The sequence below is a fragment of the Vitis riparia genome, chromosome 4 (genome assembly GCF_004353265.1).
Source record: "Vitis riparia cultivar Riparia Gloire de Montpellier isolate 1030 chromosome 4, EGFV_Vit.rip_1.0, whole genome shotgun sequence".
In the NCBI taxonomy this organism is placed as follows: domain Eukaryota; kingdom Viridiplantae; phylum Streptophyta; class Magnoliopsida; order Vitales; family Vitaceae; genus Vitis; species Vitis riparia.
In genome coordinates, this window is record NC_048434.1 from 20,681,760 (window position 1) to 20,702,512 (window position 20,753).

At 38.2% G+C, this 20,753-nt stretch overlaps 4 protein-coding genes across 4 annotated transcripts; all 4 read left to right on the forward strand.

Moving 5' to 3' along the window:
* Positions 1–2,654: 2,654 nt before the first annotated feature.
* LOC117912543 (ferredoxin--NADP reductase, leaf-type isozyme, chloroplastic) lies at positions 2,655–5,240 on the forward strand. The gene is made up of 9 exons (XM_034827161.1): positions 2,655–2,850; positions 2,924–3,158; positions 3,303–3,436; positions 3,665–3,743; positions 3,898–3,989; positions 4,092–4,169; positions 4,476–4,538; positions 4,640–4,874; positions 4,955–5,240. Exons 1-9 carry the CDS (start codon positions 2,746–2,748, stop codon positions 5,020–5,022), a joined length of 1,089 nt encoding a protein of 362 aa, XP_034683052.1. The 5' UTR covers positions 2,655–2,745; the 3' UTR covers positions 5,023–5,240.
* An 862-nt stretch (positions 5,241–6,102) lies between these two features.
* Positions 6,103–7,147, forward strand: LOC117912545 (glycine-rich protein 2-like). The gene has a single exon (XM_034827163.1). It carries the CDS (start codon positions 6,232–6,234, stop codon positions 6,973–6,975), a length of 744 nt encoding a protein of 247 aa, XP_034683054.1. The 5' UTR covers positions 6,103–6,231; the 3' UTR covers positions 6,976–7,147.
* Positions 7,148–7,349: 202 nt separating this feature from the next.
* On the forward strand, positions 7,350–12,408 carry LOC117912544 (thaumatin-like protein 1b). The gene is made up of 3 exons (XM_034827162.1): positions 7,350–10,927; positions 11,020–11,722; positions 11,838–12,408. Exons 1-3 carry the CDS (start codon positions 10,873–10,875, stop codon positions 11,968–11,970), a joined length of 891 nt encoding a protein of 296 aa, XP_034683053.1. The 5' UTR covers positions 7,350–10,872; the 3' UTR covers positions 11,971–12,408.
* Positions 12,409–17,502: 5,094 nt separating this feature from the next.
* On the forward strand, positions 17,503–19,223 carry LOC117912825 (thaumatin-like protein 1). Its single transcript, XM_034827558.1, has 3 exons — positions 17,503–17,995; positions 18,095–18,764; positions 18,856–19,223. The coding sequence occupies exons 1-3, from the start codon at positions 17,911–17,913 to the stop codon at positions 19,106–19,108; spliced, it is 1,008 nt and encodes a 335-aa protein (XP_034683449.1). The 5' UTR covers positions 17,503–17,910; the 3' UTR covers positions 19,109–19,223.
* Positions 19,224–20,753: the final 1,530 nt, after the last annotated feature.

Below are 20,753 nucleotides of genomic sequence, written 5' to 3' on the forward strand. Positions count from 1 at the left end.
TAAAAATTTCAATCATTAAAGTCTAATTTCTTCAAAATTCCAATTTCTAAATTTAGCTATTTGAAATTCCAATTGTCCTATCTCCGAACTTAATTTTCAGTTCCCCATGCTCCAATTCCCGTACTTATCCCTCTACTTATTATTATCATTATCATTATCATCTTATTCATTATTTCTATAAATTCTGCATTCGAATGATTTCTAAGATTTCCAATTTTTGCGCATCAACTTTCATAATTTCTACGCCTCAAATAACTTACGATTCTGATCCCTTTCGAAGTTTAACCCCCCATAATCCCAATTCTCGTAACTTAATTTTTCTTAAAAATCCCGAACCTTCAAATAATTCTTCAAAATCCCGATTTTCTCTCAAATTTAATTTCTAAAAGTTCTCATTTCTTACATATAATTCCTAAGAATCTAATTTTCAAAATAATCTCTAAGATTCCGATTCTCAAATGAATTTAAAAAAAATCTAGCTTTCCTTCGAACAATTTTAATCCCTGCTTAGTGATGCATGTGGTATGTTTTGTGCTCTATATGGTGTACTAACCCTCTCTATTGATAGCGCATGACGGTTTGTTGCCCAGGTATGTACCTATTTCCCCTCTAATCGTTGTCTATGCATGTCTCGACTCTTACGTGTGCATGATCACTCTGAGTATTCATTGATTTTCCTCATCAATTGCCATGATTGCTTCATTTTATTAGTAGAGACCCGACTTTAGGGACTTAAAGGGGTGCTACGGTTTGTACCGTACCTTCCCGATAAGTAACCTGACCCCCGAACCCGATCTGGTTTTTCCCAGACCGTCTTTTCGAAAATAAGGAGTCACACTTAGGGTTTTTCTTTCTTATTTTGTTTACCATTTTAAAAATAAAACAAAAATAAGTGGCGACTCCAAGTCATATTCCTAATAAATGAAATCGTTTTTCAAAATAAAAATCGAGCTCACCTTCGAGTGGGAAACGCATGAGTCGAAATGCGGGGTCCACACAATTAATATTAGAATTTTCTAAAACAAATCTAGTTTAGAATGACTACTAATTCTTCTCTTCAAACAATTATATTTTCTCAAAGTTTTTCATTAGGATTTCAAATCAAGTGAAGCTTGATATGTTAGAATGCTAGTAATATTTAAAAATAATTTGAAACTTAAAATCGAGTCAATTAATACCATAATTTACTAAACTTAAGTAGTTCAAAATACATTTTTAATTATTAGAAAGTAAATTTGAATGTGTAATGAGAATTTTGATTTGTTTACACATTAAAAAAAATGAATTGTAGTTGTCTTTGCAATTCATTTAAAATAAAATATTATTAACCATTATTATTTTTCAAATAGTATTATTTATTTTAATAAAAAAATACAATTTATAGTTTTATTGAAATATTATTAACAGGGGTGTAAGTTGGACGAGTTGGTCTGATCCAACTTGATCTTTAAACAAGTTCAAATAATCATTTTTAATATTTGAGATGAGTTTGAGTTAGTTTTTTCAATTTAAGCTCAATTTGAGTTAGACTCAAATAGTAGTTTTGATAAACTAAAGCCTAACTCAAATCCAATTTAATATTTTTATAATATTCATAATGTATTTATATAATAATATTCATTTTTTTTCTAGATTTTTAAGAGAAAATTCCATATTATATTCTACCATATACTTTTTCATTTTTTAGAAAATATCTAATTATATATATATATATATATATATATTGCTATCTTGAAATTTTGTATTATTTAGTATTTAAATTTTCATATAAATATTTAGATTTTTTTTATAAATATTATAGATAGATTTTGAATTATGCGACATGATCATTTCAACCAATCTAAATCTAACTCGATCAATTTGAATCAAATCCAAACACTATCCAAACTTAAATAAATGAGGTTAGATTGGACTTGGATTGAATAACTCATGTTAAAAGTTGAGTTGGGTTGGACTTGAGTTAATGATTTCTAAATTCGAGTGAGAATCGGGTTAACTATTTATCCAATCAACCAACCTAAGTTCCAACCCTAATTAATATTAATATTTTATAATTTCTATTAAAATACTATTATTCCTTCTCCGAAAAATACATGATTTGTATTTTTATCATCCATTAAAATATTATTATTCCTTTAAAAAAATACTTTATTATCCACCTTATTATTATATTATTTATTTAAGAAATTATTATTTGTTAACTTTTGATTTATTTCTTATAATTTAATATTCATTTTAAATTAAATTAAAATTTATGTAAAATTTTAAAATGTTATAATTCATTATTACTTTTTTAAAATGTTATTATTCCTTTTTCATCAAATAGTAAATTTAAATATTTATTTTAACAATTTGATCATTTGAGAACTCTTTCATGAAAAGTAAAAGGCCAAAAAAAAAAAAAAGTTGGGTCTAAGTAAGATTTTTTTTTTTTTTTTTTTTTTTTTTTTTTTTTTTTTTGGGGAATAAAAAATCAATATAGGGCTGTGTATAGAGGCAGTCCAAAACCATGGAGGGGGCCTGAGAGGTGAGAATCATACATTACACAATAGACTTATCCTCACATCTGCCACTGCATTGGCCTTACAATCTCCTCCACCCAATTTATAATCCATTACTCAACCAAAAAAGATCTCACCCCTTTCTTTTTCTTCTTCACCAACACCCCCTCTTTAGTCACCCCCCTCTTTTCTCCCCAAAACTTCTCTCTTCTCCTCATCTCATTCCTTATTCAGCCTCACAACAATGGCTACTGCAGTCACTGCTGCAGTCTCTCTTCCCTCCTCTAAGACTACCTCTCTTTCAGCCAGAACCTCCATCATCTCACCAGAAAGAATCAGCCTTAAGAAGGTATATAAATGTCTACTCACATGATTGGATTCCACGTCAAATATTTGGGCAAGTTATTATTTTGTTTGTGCAGGTTCCTTTGTTTTACAGAGACATCTCTGCCGGTGGGAGAGTGGTTTCTATCAGAGCCCAGGTCACCACTGAGGCTCCTGCCAAGGTCGAGAAGATTTCCAAGAAAAATGAGGAAGGAGTGATTGTTAACAAGTTTAAGCCTAAGAATCCTTACATTGGCAGATGTCTTCTCAACACTAAGATCACCGGGGATGATGCTCCTGGAGAAACATGGCACATGGTCTTCAGCACCGAGGGTAACAACCTTTTACATGCTCCATGTATATATATTGGAAATTCAACAGAACCATCTTTAATTTTATGTGGAACTTTTGAGTTTTTTAGCTGATCGCTCCTGATTTCTTTTGAGCTGAATTTGATTGGTCAATTGGGTTGCTCAGGAGAAGTTCCCTACAGAGAAGGGCAATCCATTGGGGTAATTGCAGATGGTGTTGACAAGAATGGGAAGCCTCACAAGCTGAGATTGTACTCAATTGCAAGCAGTGCCCTTGGTGACTTTGGAGACTCCAAAACTGTAAGCCTTTTACTTCCAAATGATTTGCACTTTTCATAGTTATAGGATTGCAGCATAGTATATAATTGAATGGGGTTTTCTCAAGTCTGTATGATTTATTTCTTGCTAGCATGTTTAACTGACCATATTTGTAGCCTCATCTGATAAGCTAAGCTATCCCCATGATTAATATTGATTTTCTTTTGTTTTTAGTTGTTTTGGTTGTTTGATCTAATTGTCTGCATATAGGTTTCTCTTTGTGTGAAACGGCTTGTCTACACCAATGAGAATGGGGAACTAGTTAAGGGAGTCTGCTCAAATTTCTTGTGTAAGTCTGCTCAAAATTTTCTTAATTGCATAGGAATCCAGCCCACCTTCTGATTTCAAACAGTTGTATGGGAAATCAATCTCTCGGTGAAGACATTAGTCTAAGAGATGCTTCTGTTAATGTACTTTTGAGCTCTAAATCTCTTCCATTTCAGGTGACTTGAAGCCTGGGGCCGAAGTGAAGATTACAGGGCCTGTGGGGAAAGAAATGCTTATGCCAAAGGATCCAAATGCCACAATCATAATGGTATTATTCATTCTCCAGCATTTGTCCTAATGCTATGGTTGTAATGGTTTTCCAAAATGTATCAGTTGTATGCATTGTTACAACATGATTTCTTCATTGCAGCTTGCAACTGGAACTGGAATTGCTCCTTTCCGCTCATTCTTGTGGAAAATGTTCTTTGAGAAGCATGAAGACTACAAGGTAGGGCAACTTTGATATGTCTGCTACATGGGCATGCACCGGAAAATGAAGAAAATGTCCAATCTAATCCTGAACATGGTAAAACAACAATCCTAATGCTATGACAAAAGGCAGTTGGGGCCAAGGAAACTGTCATAACTTCTGGCATATCCTACTGTGGATCATGCAAGAATAAGAAGAATAACAGTATTCAATCAACAACAATGGATTAACTTTTTGTTGGATGCCATTTGAGGGACAGAGTGGTAGACTAGTTATATATGTAGATAGTCCAGTGTGATTTTAACCTTTTGACATGTCTTGCAGTTCAATGGTTTGGCCTGGCTCTTCTTGGGTGTTCCCACAAGCAGCTCACTACTCTATAAGGAGGTGAGCTGGTGCAACATATTGTTTTTCTCACTTGAATACGATATTTGAGCGCCTAACCCAATGGAAGTAACATAGGAATTTGTTGGTGTTGGATGGAACAGGAATTCGAGAAAATGAAGGAGAAGAAGCCTGAGAACTTCAGGTTGGACTTTGCAGTGAGCAGAGAGCAATCAAATGCCAAAGGAGAGAAGATGTACATTCAGACCCGAATGGCTGAGTATGCAGAAGAACTCTGGGAATTACTGAAGAAAGACAACACCTATGTCTATATGTGTGGGCTCAAGGGCATGGAGAAGGGAATTGATGACATAATGGTGTCACTGGCTGCTAGAGATGGTAAGAAAATAAACTCGATTGAGATTTGATACTGAATTTGGATGTATAATGACTCCAACCTTATGTTTCCTGGTTTTCAGGCATCGATTGGATCGAGTACAAGAGGCAGTTGAAAAGGGCAGAGCAATGGAATGTTGAAGTCTATTAATGCTAGTTTACTTGTACAAATATCTTCATCTTCCTTTTGTTTTTTGTTTTCCCTTTGAAGCAGCCATCCCTCAGCTGCACTCTGTAGATAGACAACCTGCTTTGGAATTCCTATTCTTATAAAAAGCAGCTGTACCTCTAAGGCATCTACAAAGAAAAAAGTTCTATTTTTGAGGCATGGATCATGGATCATGGATCATGATCATGCATCATGGATCATGATCATGCATCATGGATCAGAAAGTAAGTATATGGAAGCAAATTTCGCCCTCATTTCTTCTCACTTTTACCATCATTTCTTGATTCAGAATTGGTTTACATGTATAAATTTCTTTTAATCATGTAGATATATTTTGAAAGTCACGAAAGGATATTACTTCTAAGAAGGATAATATCTATATGAAAGGGTCATGAAGACTTATTAAGCCTAAAATAGAAAGGTTATTACAAGTAGTATAAAAGTCATCCCAATTATGCCGGCCTCTCCCTGCCCTCTCATGGTTGGGTTGGGTTTGATAATAGAAATTTGAAAATAATTCATTTATACTATTTTAATCAATACCGCACATTTGAAAATTTAAGCATTATACATAATACTTCATAGAAATAAAAATATATTGTTTAAATAAGATGTATTTAAATTATGATAAAATATCTTACAGAAGAAATAAATAAATAAATAAAGTTTAAGATGGTGTATTTATTAACCATTTAAATTTATTTCTCATAATTTTTTTTATGGATAATATACTTAAAGATATTTTATTTACCATGTGCTTTCCTTCTATTTTTTTTTTTTCTAATTTTTCCCAATTTTTTAATACTAAATATAATAATTTTTTAAAGTCATAAATAAAAGCAACTTATAAAGTAAAAATTTAAATGAAAAAATGAATAAATAATTTATAAGAAATGAAAAGAATGTATTATTTAATTTATTTTATTATTTTTTATATCACCTCATTGAAAGAAATATAATCATAATTTTTCAATTTTTTATGAACCCTTTAATGAAAAATTGGTTTTTATAAATAAATTAATTCTCTTATCATACACCATAGTGATAGTGTTCTAATAATAATAACAATAATAGGGAATGAAAAAGGCGGAGTAGAACTAGGGTTTGGATCCTGGTTTCCCTCGGAGTCTATATATAGTGGAGGTGTAGGTATTGGGGGACGGAAACGATACCTCTTCCTCTGATACAGCCATGGCGCAGGAGAGGTCAACCGGGGTGGTTAGATGGTTTAGCGATCAGAAAGGGTTCGGCTTTATCACTCCCAACGAGGGCGGTGAAGATCTCTTTGTGCACCAATCGTCCATCAAGTCCGACGGTTTTCGCAGCCTCGGAGAAGGCGAGACCGTTGAGTTCCAGATCGTCCTCGGGGAAGATGGTAGGACCAAGGCCGTAGATGTCACCGGACCTGACGGATCTTCCGTTCAGGGAAGCAAGAGAGACAGCTACGGGGGTGGTGGTGGCGGCGGTGGAAGGGGTGGCCGCTCTGGGGGCGGGTATGGAAGCGGATGGAGAACTGGTGATAGGGGCGGCAATGGTGGTGGCGGTGCCGCTTGTTATAATTGTGGCGGGACCGGGCATTTGGCTAGGGATTGCGTCCGAAGAAATAACGGCGGCGGCGGCGGCGGTGGCGGTGGTGGTGGAGGAGGCGGAGGCGGAGGTTGTTATACCTGTGGTCAGCCAGGACATTTGGCTAGGGACTGTTCCCGTCCAAGCGGCGGAGGCGGTGGCGGTGGCGGTGGCGGTTGTTATAACTGTGGTGATTATGGGCACCTGGCTAGGGATTGCACTCTGGAAAGCGGCAGCGCTGGTAGGTTCGGTGGTGGCGGCGGTGGAGGCGGTGGAAGGTTTGGTGGCGGTGGCGGTGGCGGTGGATGCTACAACTGTGGACAGGAAGGGCATTTTGCTAGAGAATGCCCTAACCCTAACCCATCGTGATGAAGGGAAAAGAGGAGTAATAGTATACATTCTCTTTTTTCCAGCATCTTCAGTTTAATTTTTTGTTTTGGGGTTTATACATAGGATCTTTTGGCAAAGAGTGATGTTTTGGTGTGTCCATTCCAAGTTATGATCCGGAGTTATGAAAGAGTTTTCTTGCTTCATATGCGTATATATGGTGGTTCCATACTGAATTGGGGCTTTAATATTGCTCTATTTATTGGGTGACTTTTGAAAATGACAAATTTTGGTCAAGAAATTTTTTTTTTTTCCAGTATAGTTGATGATGTCTTAATGTTGCTTTACTGTATTTTATTCTATTGGTTGGAAGAAAGTAGGGTCCTATAACTTGTTCACACTGTAAGCGTGTCCATTGCTAAGATGTACCTGTTCTTAAACCCTTTTAACTGGAAAACTTCCCTTCTTCTCTTTATGTTTAAATTTGTCCTTTTAGACACCTGTATCAGAGATGATTTTTCTCAAATTGATTTAGTTCTGCCCTTCTCTGGAGAAATTGTAAAATTATTAGTTGGGTTTCAAATTATGACCTTTTGACTATTTTCTCTTCTGAGCTAAGCCCCCCCTGCAAGGGTAATTGGTTTAAATGTGGAGTCTTTTTTTTTTCTTTTTTTTTTTTTATGCTGTTTTATGCAAGCCTTCATATCCAAATTATAGTTTATTAAGCCTCCATCATGAAGATGAACTATGCTGTTTGTTTTTAGTACATCTTATTTCTGCTATCAGTTTTTGCTGCATGAGGTGAGATGTAGTGGTGCATTATTCATCTGGGCGTATCTTGTGTTGATTCTAGGTGAGTATTGGTTCATTGAGATGGATTTTTTTGGAGTTTTGATCAGAATCTAGTTATGCATTGTAAAATTTTTCAAAATCCCAACCTTTTTTTGGTTTCAGAATGACGCCTAGAACAATCAACTTTCTCTTGATCTATTGTACCATCCCTACTCTAAATGTCCATGACCTTTTTGGGAGGTAAAGCTTTGGGATGTCCACTATCAACCAAAAAAACACGAACTTAATCACATGGAGTCCAGGATTGTGGCTTCTATTGAATCAGTGGTCACATAATCTCCAATAGGGGCTAGTCCGTGCACAAAACATTCATTCTTATTTTGAAAGCGAATTTTGCCCTAATATATAGATCATTCTTGCCTTTTCTTTTGTTTAACAACAAATAAGTACTCATGAAAGAACCTACTGGAAGCTCTTTCTACTTTAATTTGTTTTTATAAAAACTTGACTGGTTCTGTAGAGCATTTAAATATTTGCTCATGCCAACTACAATCTTGTGTCATATTCACAGAATAGTGCCCACCCTGGAGTTGCTTCCAATATGAAAAATTTTAGAATTTACTCTGCTTCTGTGAACTTCGATTAGACCGACCTCGATTTGCATTTTTATTTGATCGAAGGGGTGGTAGCTTAGTGTTATGTCACCTGTACAAGAACATATATCTATTCTTTGCCATCACCTATGCTTTGGCTGGAATGGGGTCATTCATTTCTCGTGTTGCAAGGCCCCTGTCAAGGGTTTCCAGCCACAGGCAAGTGTGTTAAGAGTTAGCATCTTTTGATTGAGGAAGGATGATATGGGGGAATTATGTTGGAATTGTAAGATTAAACAAAATGGATTAAGTTAAGAGTGTGCATCAGTGCATCACTATGGTTCATAAGATTTCCATCAGTTCATATAAGTGGGTCACAATATTGGAGTTGTCCAACACTCATCTCTGGTACACTCTCTTAAACTATAGGTTGGGCTTCAGATTTTAGCGGCAGCCTGAATTTTACCAGGTTGAGCCACACTTGAGGCATTAAACTACAGGGGGTTATAGTCTTGGGTTAGGTGAGGGTAGGTTGGTTACCAACCTTGCTTCTTATAAAGATCTGATACACAATAAAATCTAATGTACAAGGCATTGCTTTTAGAAATTCAGTTCCGGGTAGAGCTTGGTGGTGAAAATCAATTCTTGTAGGATGATGGCTAGTATGGTGGTGGAGGGATCAAGGACATTGGGTTTGTCTGCGTGGTCATGGAAGTGGTAATGACAGCAGTGGGCAATACTTTGATTGTGGGTGTTAATGTTTTGGGTTCTGTTGAGGAGTATGGTATTGTGTTGATCGTTTTTGGGTTTTGTTGGTGGGTGTTGTGTTTGGCACTTTGGCTGGGGTTTTGCTTGCGTTGTGGTGATGGTGGTATGCTGTTAGCTGACTGAGGATTGTCATGGTTGAGGGTAGGGTCATCTTGTGGCAAATGGTGCTAGTTTGTTGGCTGTTTCACTAAGATCTAGAGATGTTATTTTGCCTTTAGAGCTCCTCCCTCACGGACCCTTTGGAAGCCCACTTGCCTTAAAAGTAGTACCCATTTGGACATTTTGAAATCCTTTTGGCCTTTATATTAATATTACTACTATTGGAGGATTGAGGATTAAAGTAGCTCTAATGAGAAGCCCACATCCACTTGTTTTGCCTGAGTTAAGGCTGCAGCTAATGAGTTTGTGCCTCTATTCCTTCTGGGAACATTGTTGAATGTCTATCCATCTATAGCTATAAGTAAGCCCCAGAAATATCTAATTTTATCTAGCGTTATGCAAGGAATGTAATCAGGTGTGGTTGCTATATGCTTGTGGATGTGAGAATTCGAGTTTTTGGTTTGAATTGCCTATCAAAGATGGCCCCTGGATTTTGATTGCTATCTTCTGTGGATTACATTGTCTAACTTTGCTAATCCAGTAGTAGTGTCATGTGTGACTCGCACTGGCGTTTTGCTCAAGTGGTTGTGGTTGAGTGAAGACTTTAATTGTATTTGGAGATATCTTTCCAAAGTAGCTCGTCACATCCCCTTAAAATGACCTTGAGGAAGTTATCTTTTGTTGTAATGCTTACTTCCATCAGAATGCAGGCACGGAGTAGACAGATTGTGGTTGTCACTCCAGTTTGCCCAAGGTAGATTGTATTTATGATAGGTGAAGGCCTACTTGAGTTGGAAACAACCATAAATACTTGTATTGAGTTTTGATCTGCTGTTTACATGGTAGTCAGAAAATTCTCCTAATCAGGTTGGTTTAGAATTGCAATGAGATGGTTCAAGTCACATGGTGGAAGAACCTGGACTCATCCATTGGGAAGGAGAGAATTGCCAGGGCAGCTGTTTCTTGTTAAACGGTGGAAAGCTTAATATTTTTTTAATGGGAGCTGCCCTATCGTCCTCATCTCTAATGTTCAAGTGTCAAAGAGAAGGGATCATGCATACAGCTGATGCAATCATATTTTTGGGGAAAAAACTCCTCTTATTGTAAAGAGCCTCCTCCACTCTTCCAAGGGACATAAAACTTCTTTTTGTATAAACAAAATATGGGCATGGTTGAAGCTCTTGCGGAATGTAAAGATTCAAAATCCCTTGTGTTTTTGTTTTTTCTCCTGTGCTCCCTTATCCTGGAGTGCATGTGCTCAACCCGATCCCAAATTGAAAGGCCATGTTGACTGGCCCATGGCAGATTGGGCTGTTGAGGTGGAAAATGGGAAGGTTGGACTTGGACCTGAAACTGAAAACCCCTGCCCATGCCATCCCCCCTGCGTCCTTCCAAAGGTCCAACGTCCAAGTACCATGAACTGTTTTGCAAGTTGCATATAAATTACAAATTACGGTGTGACGGGCTACTCAGCTACAGCCAGTAAAAACAAATTTAACTGGTTGCCGATTTTTACCTGAGTCGGGTGAGCGATTATGTCCAAAACCGCCTCACATCCATGATCCATCCGTGTCTATAAATAAATTCATGTACCCCATTTCTCTCCTTATCCAAGATTCGGAGAAGAAGAAGACAAACGTCATCTTTCGCCATTACCTTCACAAACTCTTCTTCTTCTTCTACTTCAATGGCTCCACCTCAAATTCCAATCCTGCTTCTCCAGCTCCTATTTCTCTTTTCAGGTAGATGCTAAACTCCCAACTATCACTCTGTTTATGGCTGTTTTTCTCCGTTCTTATCTCCCACATTTCTTTACAACTTGTCCATTGTTCAGGTGCATTTTCAGCGACATTTACGATAGTTAACAAGTGCAGCTACCCAGTGTGGCCGGGTATCTTATCAAACGCTGGAACAGCACAGCTCCCCACCACTGGTTTTGCTCTCCAACCTGATGAGTCCAATTCCCTATCCCTCCCTACTGCCTGGTCAGGTCGGTTGTGGGGTAGAACACTCTGTAGCGCCGACTCTGCTGGTAAGTTCACTTGTATCACCGGCGACTGCGGCTCCGGTACATTGGAATGCTCTGGTGGCGGTGCCGCCCCACCCGCCACCTTAGCAGAGTTCACCCTGAACGGCGCCAATGGCCTCGACTTCTATGATGTCAGCCTGGTGGACGGCTATAACCTCCCCATGTTGGTGGCACCTCAGGGTGGCACCGGGGGTAACTGTACTATCACCGGTTGCGTCGCTGACCTAAACGCGGCTTGTCCGTCGGAGCTCAAAGTGAGCAGCATCGAAGGCGGTGAGGGGAGTGAGAGCGTGGCATGCAAAAGCGCGTGTGAGGCGTTTGGGGATGCGCAGTACTGCTGCAGCGGGGCGTACGCGACTCCAGACACGTGTAAGCCCAGTGCATATTCTGAGTACTTCAAAAGCGCCTGCCCCCGTGCTTACAGCTACGCCTACGATGATGGTAGCAGCACCTTCACCTGTGCATCCGCCGATTACACCATCACTTTCTGCCCTTCTCCTGCCACCAGGTTGATTTGTGATTCCATCCCCGCCCACCCCTATTCCACCGCCATACATTTTTCCCTTTTTTTTTATACAAGAAATACCTAATATTAATTAGTTTATAATCGGATTATGGTGCAGTCAGAAATCGGCGGGAGGGCAGTATCCTCAGGCGGTGGAAGTCTCAGCGGCTGCTGCCAATCGTTTCACGTCATTCAACTCCATCATTGCCGTAGCTATCGCCACCGTAGCCGCAATTTGGCAATGGCGGTAGCTGGATACAAACACAAACTTCTACACCCCCTTCTTGAGTGGGGGGGCTGGGCTTGGCCAGCAGCCAATTCCAATTCAGATTATATCACAATGCTTTCAAATACCCAATTACAGAAAAGACAGAGGATTAGAGGACAATATTGCACCAAGTCAAACGCTTTTTTGTCATTGCCGGTGGCTTTCCACTCAGCCTGAAAACAAGAATTGATACCTTGATGTGATGGCGGTGGTGTCAGATAATGAATCTAGCGCCGGCCATTACTTAACTTCCATTTTCCTATTATTTAGGCTAGCAATTTTCAATTTCCAATATTGAAATATTTGAGTAGCTGGAGAATGTAGTATATGTAGAAGTAGAACCACTTGCCTATAAATGCCAGGCTTTCAATTCTTTGCTTATTTCTTATTATATCATGTCGGCTTTTGGATAGTAGTCTTTTATTAAATTGTGTTGCGCATGGGTTTTGCCGTCACAGTCTTTTTTTTTTGGGATACAAGAGATAAGAGAACCTCCAATAATCTTAATGGTTGGCATGAAGCATGCATCAAGGGACAAGTTGGCAAATTAAAAAAGTTAGTATAAAATGGTTCCAATAAGCAAAACACGGACTTTTGACAAGAGTACAGTAATTTAAAAAAATTATTCTTAAATTATACTAGGAGAAAAAGTTATTCCAAATTATGGTAGTTTTACGAGATAAGAGAGAGGAGTTGGGGATAAATTTTTTTTAAAGCAGAATCGTCTTTTGAAAAAAAGATTTAAGAGACGATTTCCCTTGAAAAAAAAAAAAAAATCAAAAGGGAAATCGTCTATTCAAGAAGAGACGATATCTCATTAAAAATAATAATAATATTACAAAAAAAAATTTTAAAGCAAAATCGTCTTTTGAAAAGATGATAGATTAAATAAATTTAATTAATTTTATAATATATATTTTTAATAATTGTATTACTATATAAGTATAATATGAAATAGAAAAATGGATTTTTAAAGTTTTTTTTTTATTTAAATAGTTTGACCTTTTTGTTTTTTTATTTTTTATTTAATAAATTAATAAAAAATTTTAAAACTCAATTTTCACATAAAATTGATAATAGTTTTTTTTTTTTAATTCCAAAGTGAAAGAAAAAAACAATATATAAATATTATTTATCTTATATTAAATTTAGTATATTATTTATAAATTAAAATTAGTAAATAAAAATAATTAATTTTATAATATATATTTATAATATATATTTATAATAATCAAATTATTGTATAAATAGAATAAAGAATGAAAAAAAAAAATTTTAAGGTTTTGTTTTTGGTTTTTTAAGTGAGAATTTCTCATCTCTTCATGGTATTTTTATTTTTTTTTAATTTTTAATTTTTAATTTTTTTATAAATTTTAAAGTGAGAAATTCTCATTTTTGGTGACTTTTGTGGGAAATCGTCTCTCAAACATTGTTTTTTTTTTAATTTAATTTTAAAGTGAGAATTTTTTTTTTTTTTTTGTGGAAATCGTCTATTTAAGAGACGATTTCTCATTTTTTTTTTTTGATGAAAATCTTCTATTGAAGAGACGATTTCTTACTTATAAATTTTTAAAAACTACCATGATCTTATAAAAAATCCCGGTGTTTCTCATTTGCTTGGGGGTGTGGTGTGTGTTAAAGCATGGAGCTTGTGACCTCAGTTTATCTTGGGATGGTGATCCCGACCAGCTTACCTCACCTCTTTTTAACTTTACTCGTGTGTTATCAGATAAGAGAAATACTTCATTTATAGGATTGGTTTGTTGGTCACCTTTTCCCAGTTCAGTTCTATGGACGCAAATTAAGAGTCCAACACATAATTCCAATGGTGATTCCCCTAGCTTTTTCCTTGTATAATCAGGACATTAGGAGCAACTTCCATTTTGGTGAGGAGAAGGGCATTACTGTAAACATGATAAGCAATTTTCAAACTCTTGCGTACAATAGAATTATAGAAAGCAAAAACTTGCATTTAGAAGCATGCAGTTGGGGAGAGGGTGATATCCAAGTCAAGTTCCCTTAAAAGAAAGAATTTTGAGTAGATAAAAAGGGCTTTTGTACAATACGAGGGGGAATATGAAAAAACAAAGTAAGAAGCACTACAACCATGCGGATAAGGCAAAGCATTACAGATGTCCTAACACCCTCCCATGTCTAATTCCTTCACTGCCTCCTTCTAATTAGCTGCAGTAGGACCAGTCCCCATCCTCATTAATATATTTCCTTTTTCTCTTTTCCATTTTCCCTTTCTTAAGAGATTATGAGTGTATTTGAAAATGATTCTAAAAGGTATTTCTACCATTTCTAACATTTCTAACACTTAAATGATAAAAAATTTTAAGTATTAGAAATATTAAAAGGGTTTGTTAGAATTACTATCGAACGACCTTGTGTATGTGAACTTCAAGCAAAACTCTCGGTCCCTTCCAACCCTCCAATGGACTTGCCTTGTACAAGCCATTCTCTACGTGTTCCTCCCCATTACTGCAACCACAAATTAAAGCTGTGATTTTGGTCTAGTACTGGTTGGAGACCCTAAAGAAGGATATGAAGACAAGCCAACGTAAGCCATCCATCCCCCTCTGCCTAATGCCTTTTTCCATGTCTCACTGCTTATACATAAATGGGCATCTTTCCACAATTATAGAACCCACTGCATGCCCTATCTTTTACATTAGTAGCTAGATAGCTCTACGTGGGCACCACTAATTTCGTAAGCTCATCCCATGTTCGGTTCTGTTGGATGGTTATGATTAGTTACTCGTTAAAATCATGTGAGTGGTTTGCGTCTGGATCATTGTAAGAATTGATTTCTTCGTATTAAAACCAACCCAGGAATCTCAATCTCATAATGGAACAAAAGATTGGGTTTAAACAATGCATAATCAGACAATTGTGTTGCTGCATTAACGAGCTTCCTGAAATCAAGACATGTGAAAACAAGAACCACAAAAGGCTCTTTTTCAACACACACCATGTATAGCTCGATGACAAGGCAAAACCTCAGCCATGTTTGCTTCCACCTAGCTCTCCATTTTCTGTTCTTTGACCTTCCTTTCTTATTGTTTATGTTACATGCACGCACGATTTCTCCTAACTTTTTGAATTAATTTCTCTTCATTCATATAATACAGCCCTCTTCCCTCAAAAAAAGGAAAAGAAGAAAGAAAGAAAGAAAGAAAGAAAGAAACACCAAGTTAACATATATAAGGGGGAAAAAGATTTGAGGGAGAAAGGATGTCTGCAAGGACCTTTTGAGAAAGAATGTTTTTCCTATCAAAACCAGTATAGTGGGATGACGCAAATCTTTAATAAAAGGACGGGGAGATGCAGAGAGGAAAATGGAAAAGTGGGATGATGCTTATGATCAAAAGGAAAAGTTAGAAATCTTATCTACATGGGTCTTTACACGCCATGTGAGGCATCAATGAACGCATAAAGATGTTGAGGGAGTATCATATTCAAAAAGGAATGAAAACCATGAAAAAGCATCTACTAACTAGTCTTCTTATCGATAGGTTGTCAGAAATTTTAGTGGGGAACTTTGATAGGCCTTACAAAGGGTTATCATCATTCTTAATTGGAGAACAATGGTAGTTACAGTACCCACTACTCCAGTCTTATTACAATCATGCAGACTAGCAAAGAATATACCAAATTTGAACTGGGTTTTTCAAATATATGTAGTATTTTGAATGAGGTTTTTAATTTTATTTTTTCTGTCATCTGAATTTGCATGCATGCATGTAAATTAACAAATTCCAGTCATTATGAGTCATTTGACTAACATTTTGAGTAGATAGAAAAAAAGCACAAAGGTAGGGGAAGGGGCTAAATAATGGGATAATGATTTTAGTAAGATTTGGAAACCTTTATGGCATCACCAATTCCAAAATTGCTGACAGTTTTAAGGATTAAACATGAGATGGATTGTGATCCATGAAAGCAGACAGAGGTGTCCCACTCAAAAGTTGAAGATAGCCCTCAGCATATGAATCAACCCACCAACTGGGCTTTCAAAGAGATCAAATCTGCTTTGTGTAAAGCTTCCTACGTACACCCGATTCAAAACATCTGCATGAGCGGAAGCTAATCACCCATGTGCAGTTGTTGGCTTTAGACATCCCTCCATTTTGCTTCAAGTCTTTCTCCTCTCCCCCATGCTGTGCACGAAATAATCTTGGAAACATGTAGATGATGTGTTCCAGAAAAAGCCAAAGGCACATGGCACAAAAACAAGAGAAATGGCCAAGGAGAAAGAACTCACCTTCCATTTGCTTGGTTTGTGACCAAAAAAGTGCTTCTGTATATTGCCATTTTAAGATGTCTGGTCCAATCAATCATTTATTTTGTAGACAAAAGAAGCACCTTTACTTTTTCCTATTAGAAGATGTACACTGTTTATGTGAACGGATACATACAAAAATTATTAAAATGTACCTCAATGCTTCAAAATTAATCTCCACTGGATGAAAAGTAATTCGTACAGATGATTCACAATTGTTGACACATCTTTGAATATCTTCCAGCTTTATAAAGAAGGCATTATGCTTCATGATATGCAAGAATCAATTCTAAATTTCTAATTATTTGAAGCAAAATTAGACTAATCTGTTCTTAGTTTAGGGGTAATATCTGAACCTGCAGTAGGGGCTCACATCAAGGCCTGGCAGAAGCTGAAATTTGTAGATGGGCTAGGCGTGGGGGAGGGGGGGCCCAATGTGATTGGGCCGTATTTAGGGCGGGCGAGGCTGGATCCAAGTGTGAATGCTATCATATGGATTTTTGAAAGGCTAAGGCTGAGCCCAGCCCCCAAATATACAGGCTTGGTCGATCGACCTGGTTAAGCAAAAGCAAGATGAGTCTGGAATCCAATGGGGAAAAGGGCTTCAATGGTAGGGTCCACTTCCCTTTCAAACCTTGTCCAGTTGTCCGTTCCCATCCCTTTGATCGCGTAGGACAAACCCCCACCATAGCACCATGTGGGTTGCCCCCTCTTTCGACATCGTTCCTTGAAAACGATGCCGTTCTGTGAACGGAGCGGAGGATTGCTTGTAACGGCACTGGTGCCGAAGTAGTTGGTGGAACACAGGCGCGGGCAAACGGTCGGAAGGCATATATTTTTCATTTCTTTTTTTCTTTTTAACAATAAGGAGAAACCGGTAATTATGAATAATTGGACAGGTGGAATCTCAGAATGAAAGCATGTCAGAGGCCTCTATTTCCACGAGGATCGCACTCCTCAGTCCTCACTATTCTTTGGCCTACTAGAACAGTCTCTTCCCTAATGATTTACGAAAATGCCCCTGTATGGCCCCAGTGGTCACAGCAGAGGAGAGGGAGAGGGCATCTCTCTTTGCATGAAGGACATCTGTCGACTATTGAGCAAACTAATGAGATTGTGCCACGTCACCAGCTAGCCAAAAGGCGGATGGAAAATCACTTCTTTCTTCTGTTATTTTTTTATAACACTGATCTAAAGGGTGATTGGCGGGGTGAGGGAAGGGGAGAGGTGAGATTGTGTGCGTTTTATATAAAGGAGAGAGGGGATGCGGCAGATTCTCTCTACCACTCTCAGTGGCCTCTTTTTCAGTCAGTGTGGAGGTTTTGTGGGTGGTGAACGCCAAGGGTCTGCTTCTCCATTCCTCCTCTCTCACTGATGTCTGCCGCTCCCAAAAGCCTTGCCTCCATCGGTTACTCTTCTTCTTCCTTTTTCTTCTATTCCTGGGGTTCAATGCAACACTATCTGTACATGTTCCTTCCTTTGTGACGTATAAGGCACAAAAACCCAAATCAGATAGTCCAAAACTCAGACGACAATCCCCACCATCCCCCCACCTCATTATCTGTTATCTCATATTATCTCAGATATTGTGTCTTCCCTACTGAACCAGGAGAAGAGGTGATAATTAAAAGAATCATTATGGGTCAAGTTTCTGTCTTCTCCTCCTCCTCTCCTTCTCTCGTCATCGTCCTCAGTCTTCTTCTCATCTTATTCATTTCTGAAGGTAAGAGGCCTGCTTTTCCTTGTTTTTGGCTCTGGGTGCTTCTCGCATTTTGAGAATTTTTGTACTAAATGTTACAAAATCTGGTGTGGTGCTTTTCAGGTGTTTCGGGTTCTACATTTACGTTTCTGAACAGGTGTGACTTCACGGTATGGCCGGGAATTCTAGACAGCGCTGGTAGCCCAAAGCTGGAAACTACAGGGTTTGTGTTACCCAAGGGTAGTTCACGTGGCTTCCAAGCTCCGACGGGCTGGTCAGGTCGCTTCTGGGGCAGAACCGGCTGTAATTTTGATGGGTCGGGCCACGGTACATGCGCCACCGGAGACTGTGGGTCCGGTCAGGTAGAGTGCAACGGCGCTGGAGCTTCCCCGCCGGCGACACTCGCTGAGTTCACTCTCGGCTCTGGTAGTCAAGACTATTACGACGTCAGTCTCGTAGATGGCTACAATCTGCCAATGATGGTCGAAGGCAGCAGCAAATCGGGTGCTTGCACGTCCACCGGGTGCGTCACCGACCTGAATCGCCGGTGCCCGAATGAATTGAAGGTTGAGGGTGGTGAGGCGTGTAAGAGCGCCTGCGAGGCGTTCGGCAGCCCGGAGTACTGCTGCAGCGGCGCTTACAACACACCGTCGACGTGTAAGCCGTCGGTGTACTCTGAGATATTCAAGTCTGCGTGCCCCAGATCATACAGTTACGCTTATGATGATGCCACCAGCACTTTCACCTGTAACGGAGCCGATTACACCATCACATTCTGTCCTTCCTCTCCCAGGTAAAACAATTGAATCACTTAAAATCTTGTGTTAATTTCGACATAAATTTGAACTGGGTCTAAATGAATTTGAAATTTGATCATTCTGCAGCCAAAAATCTTCCAAGGATTCTCCAAGAGAAACGGGAACAACACCAGATAGTGGGTCAGGGTCAGGGTCAGGGTCAGGGCCAGAATCAGAATCGGCTTTAGCGTCGGCAGAGGGCACGATGCTAGCCAATTCTTGGTTAGCAAACTTGGCAACCGGTGCCAGTGGTACAGCCAGGAGCCACCCATGTTTAACACTACACTCTGGATTTGTTGTTGCAATCTTCTCATTAGTCCTTCCTTTTTTGGTAGGGTAGACAGCGATGGCTAATCATGATTTCCATTTTGTAAAATCACCCACTCCCCCAATTCTACATATTTTATGTTTATACTTAATAAAAAAATAAAAATTAATGATATGACCTTTCTCTATCTTTGTCTTGAGAGATTGAATGTTTTATTGCTTTGTTGAATTTCAATGGTCCCTTGTAGAAAAAGCAAAGGATTTCAGGAAGAGGTAAATAAAGAGGTCATGGAGACTTCTGGGGGGATTCTTTCTGACGAATTTTTTAAAGAGAAAAGGGTGAGCTTTTGACGAGAATGGGTTTATTGGGGATCGGTGAGTGTGGGTATCGCTAGCTGGGTGTGGGCAGTCCTCCATGGAAGGTGAGCTTTTGCTTTCGCCCTATTTGCAAAGACAGGGCGTAAACATCAAGTAAAAATGATGGTTAAAATAATAGAGACTTGATGTGATGCAGTTAGAGATTAGTTAAGGCCGCATCATCCTTTTGAGAGAATGATTTAGAGTGAGCTGACAGCATTTCATTAATAAAATTTGTATAAAAGTTAGCCATATCAGTTCAAAGATATTTTAAGAATGCAGTATGGGTTTTTTTTTTTTTATTTCTGGGGAACACAATGATTGGCATGCTGAAATAAATAATTTCAATGGTGTCAAAAAGAGAGAAGCCACTCCCAAATTATAATGCTGAACAATATCAACAACATGGAATCAAATTTAATTTCAGGAGCTTGCAAAATCTAGATCTGAAAAAGCAGCTTGAAACACTGAATCTACCCTGCTAGTACATATCTTTTGGATATCCATGGAGGAAATCGTTGATCTTCATCCCATTTGTACATCAATGAAAGGAAACTGTCATTATGGTTCTGGTGAACTCCGACAAAGATGATGTAAGTTTTTGTTTTTCTTTTCTGAGTTGCAGCATCACATAGCAAGCAAGCATTGTGGGGGAGCTACAAAAGCACCTCCACCACTCTTTCCCTATCTTGTATATCATTATAATTCTCAATTACCTCATCCGCTTGTAATCATCTACAGTCGCAGGCCAACGGCATGAGGATCCTAATTCCTAACACTATATGGTGGAATGTCACAATGGGTGATTGGGACAAAAGTGGGGTTGCTCTATGCTGAGAAATACTTGTGGTCGAGTGATATGCTTGACCCTAATGCACAATAATTGGGTACAAAAATTACACACATCGTTGTTATCACACAAGAAAATAAAAGCTAAAAGAAGGCTAAAGAAATGAATGATCCAAAATTTTGCCCCAAGGGTGCACAAGATGAGATTCGAATTAGACGGACATGAGAGATGATTCTTAACCAACTTGTGTGGGGGTGAACCGCCCAAGCACTTCAAAGAAAGAAAACAAACGTACTTTTTCTTCAAGAAAAGGGGGCGACTTCATTCATTTTCAAAGGTTCTTTTCATGCAAATTTTCCGCATATATGTTGATTACAAAATTTTTGCATGGTCCATCTTTAGTGGCCGGGAGGATGAAAAGAATAAAGAATTGAATTATCACCCGAGGAAACCCAATCAACAGTCTTGAACGAAATTGGATGATAAGTATTTGCGAAAGCAAGCTGTAAGAGAGCGAATTTGAACCTGGAAATGGAATATAGTCCCAATGATTTCAGGCCTAGAAAAGACC

Coding starts and splice junctions, on each gene's coding strand:
- LOC117912543 (XM_034827161.1), top strand. CDS start 2,746: ATGGCTACTGCAGTCACTGCTGCAGTCTCTCTTCCCTCCTCTAAGACT. Junction 3,744..3,897: donor AGTCTGCTCAAATTTCTTGT/GTAAGTCTGCTC, acceptor CTTCCATTTCAG/GTGACTTGAAGCCTGGGGCC. Junction 4,539..4,639: donor GCTCACTACTCTATAAGGAG/GTGAGCTGGTGC, acceptor TGGATGGAACAG/GAATTCGAGAAAATGAAGGA.
- LOC117912545 (XM_034827163.1), top strand. CDS start 6,232: ATGGCGCAGGAGAGGTCAACCGGGGTGGTTAGATGGTTTAGCGATCAG.
- LOC117912544 (XM_034827162.1), top strand. CDS start 10,873: ATGGCTCCACCTCAAATTCCAATCCTGCTTCTCCAGCTCCTATTTCTC. Junction 10,928..11,019: donor GCTCCTATTTCTCTTTTCAG/GTAGATGCTAAA, acceptor TCCATTGTTCAG/GTGCATTTTCAGCGACATTT. Junction 11,723..11,837: donor TGCCCTTCTCCTGCCACCAG/GTTGATTTGTGA, acceptor ATTATGGTGCAG/TCAGAAATCGGCGGGAGGGC.
- LOC117912825 (XM_034827558.1), top strand. CDS start 17,911: ATGGGTCAAGTTTCTGTCTTCTCCTCCTCCTCTCCTTCTCTCGTCATC. Junction 17,996..18,094: donor CATCTTATTCATTTCTGAAG/GTAAGAGGCCTG, acceptor GGTGCTTTTCAG/GTGTTTCGGGTTCTACATTT. Junction 18,765..18,855: donor TTCTGTCCTTCCTCTCCCAG/GTAAAACAATTG, acceptor ATCATTCTGCAG/CCAAAAATCTTCCAAGGATT.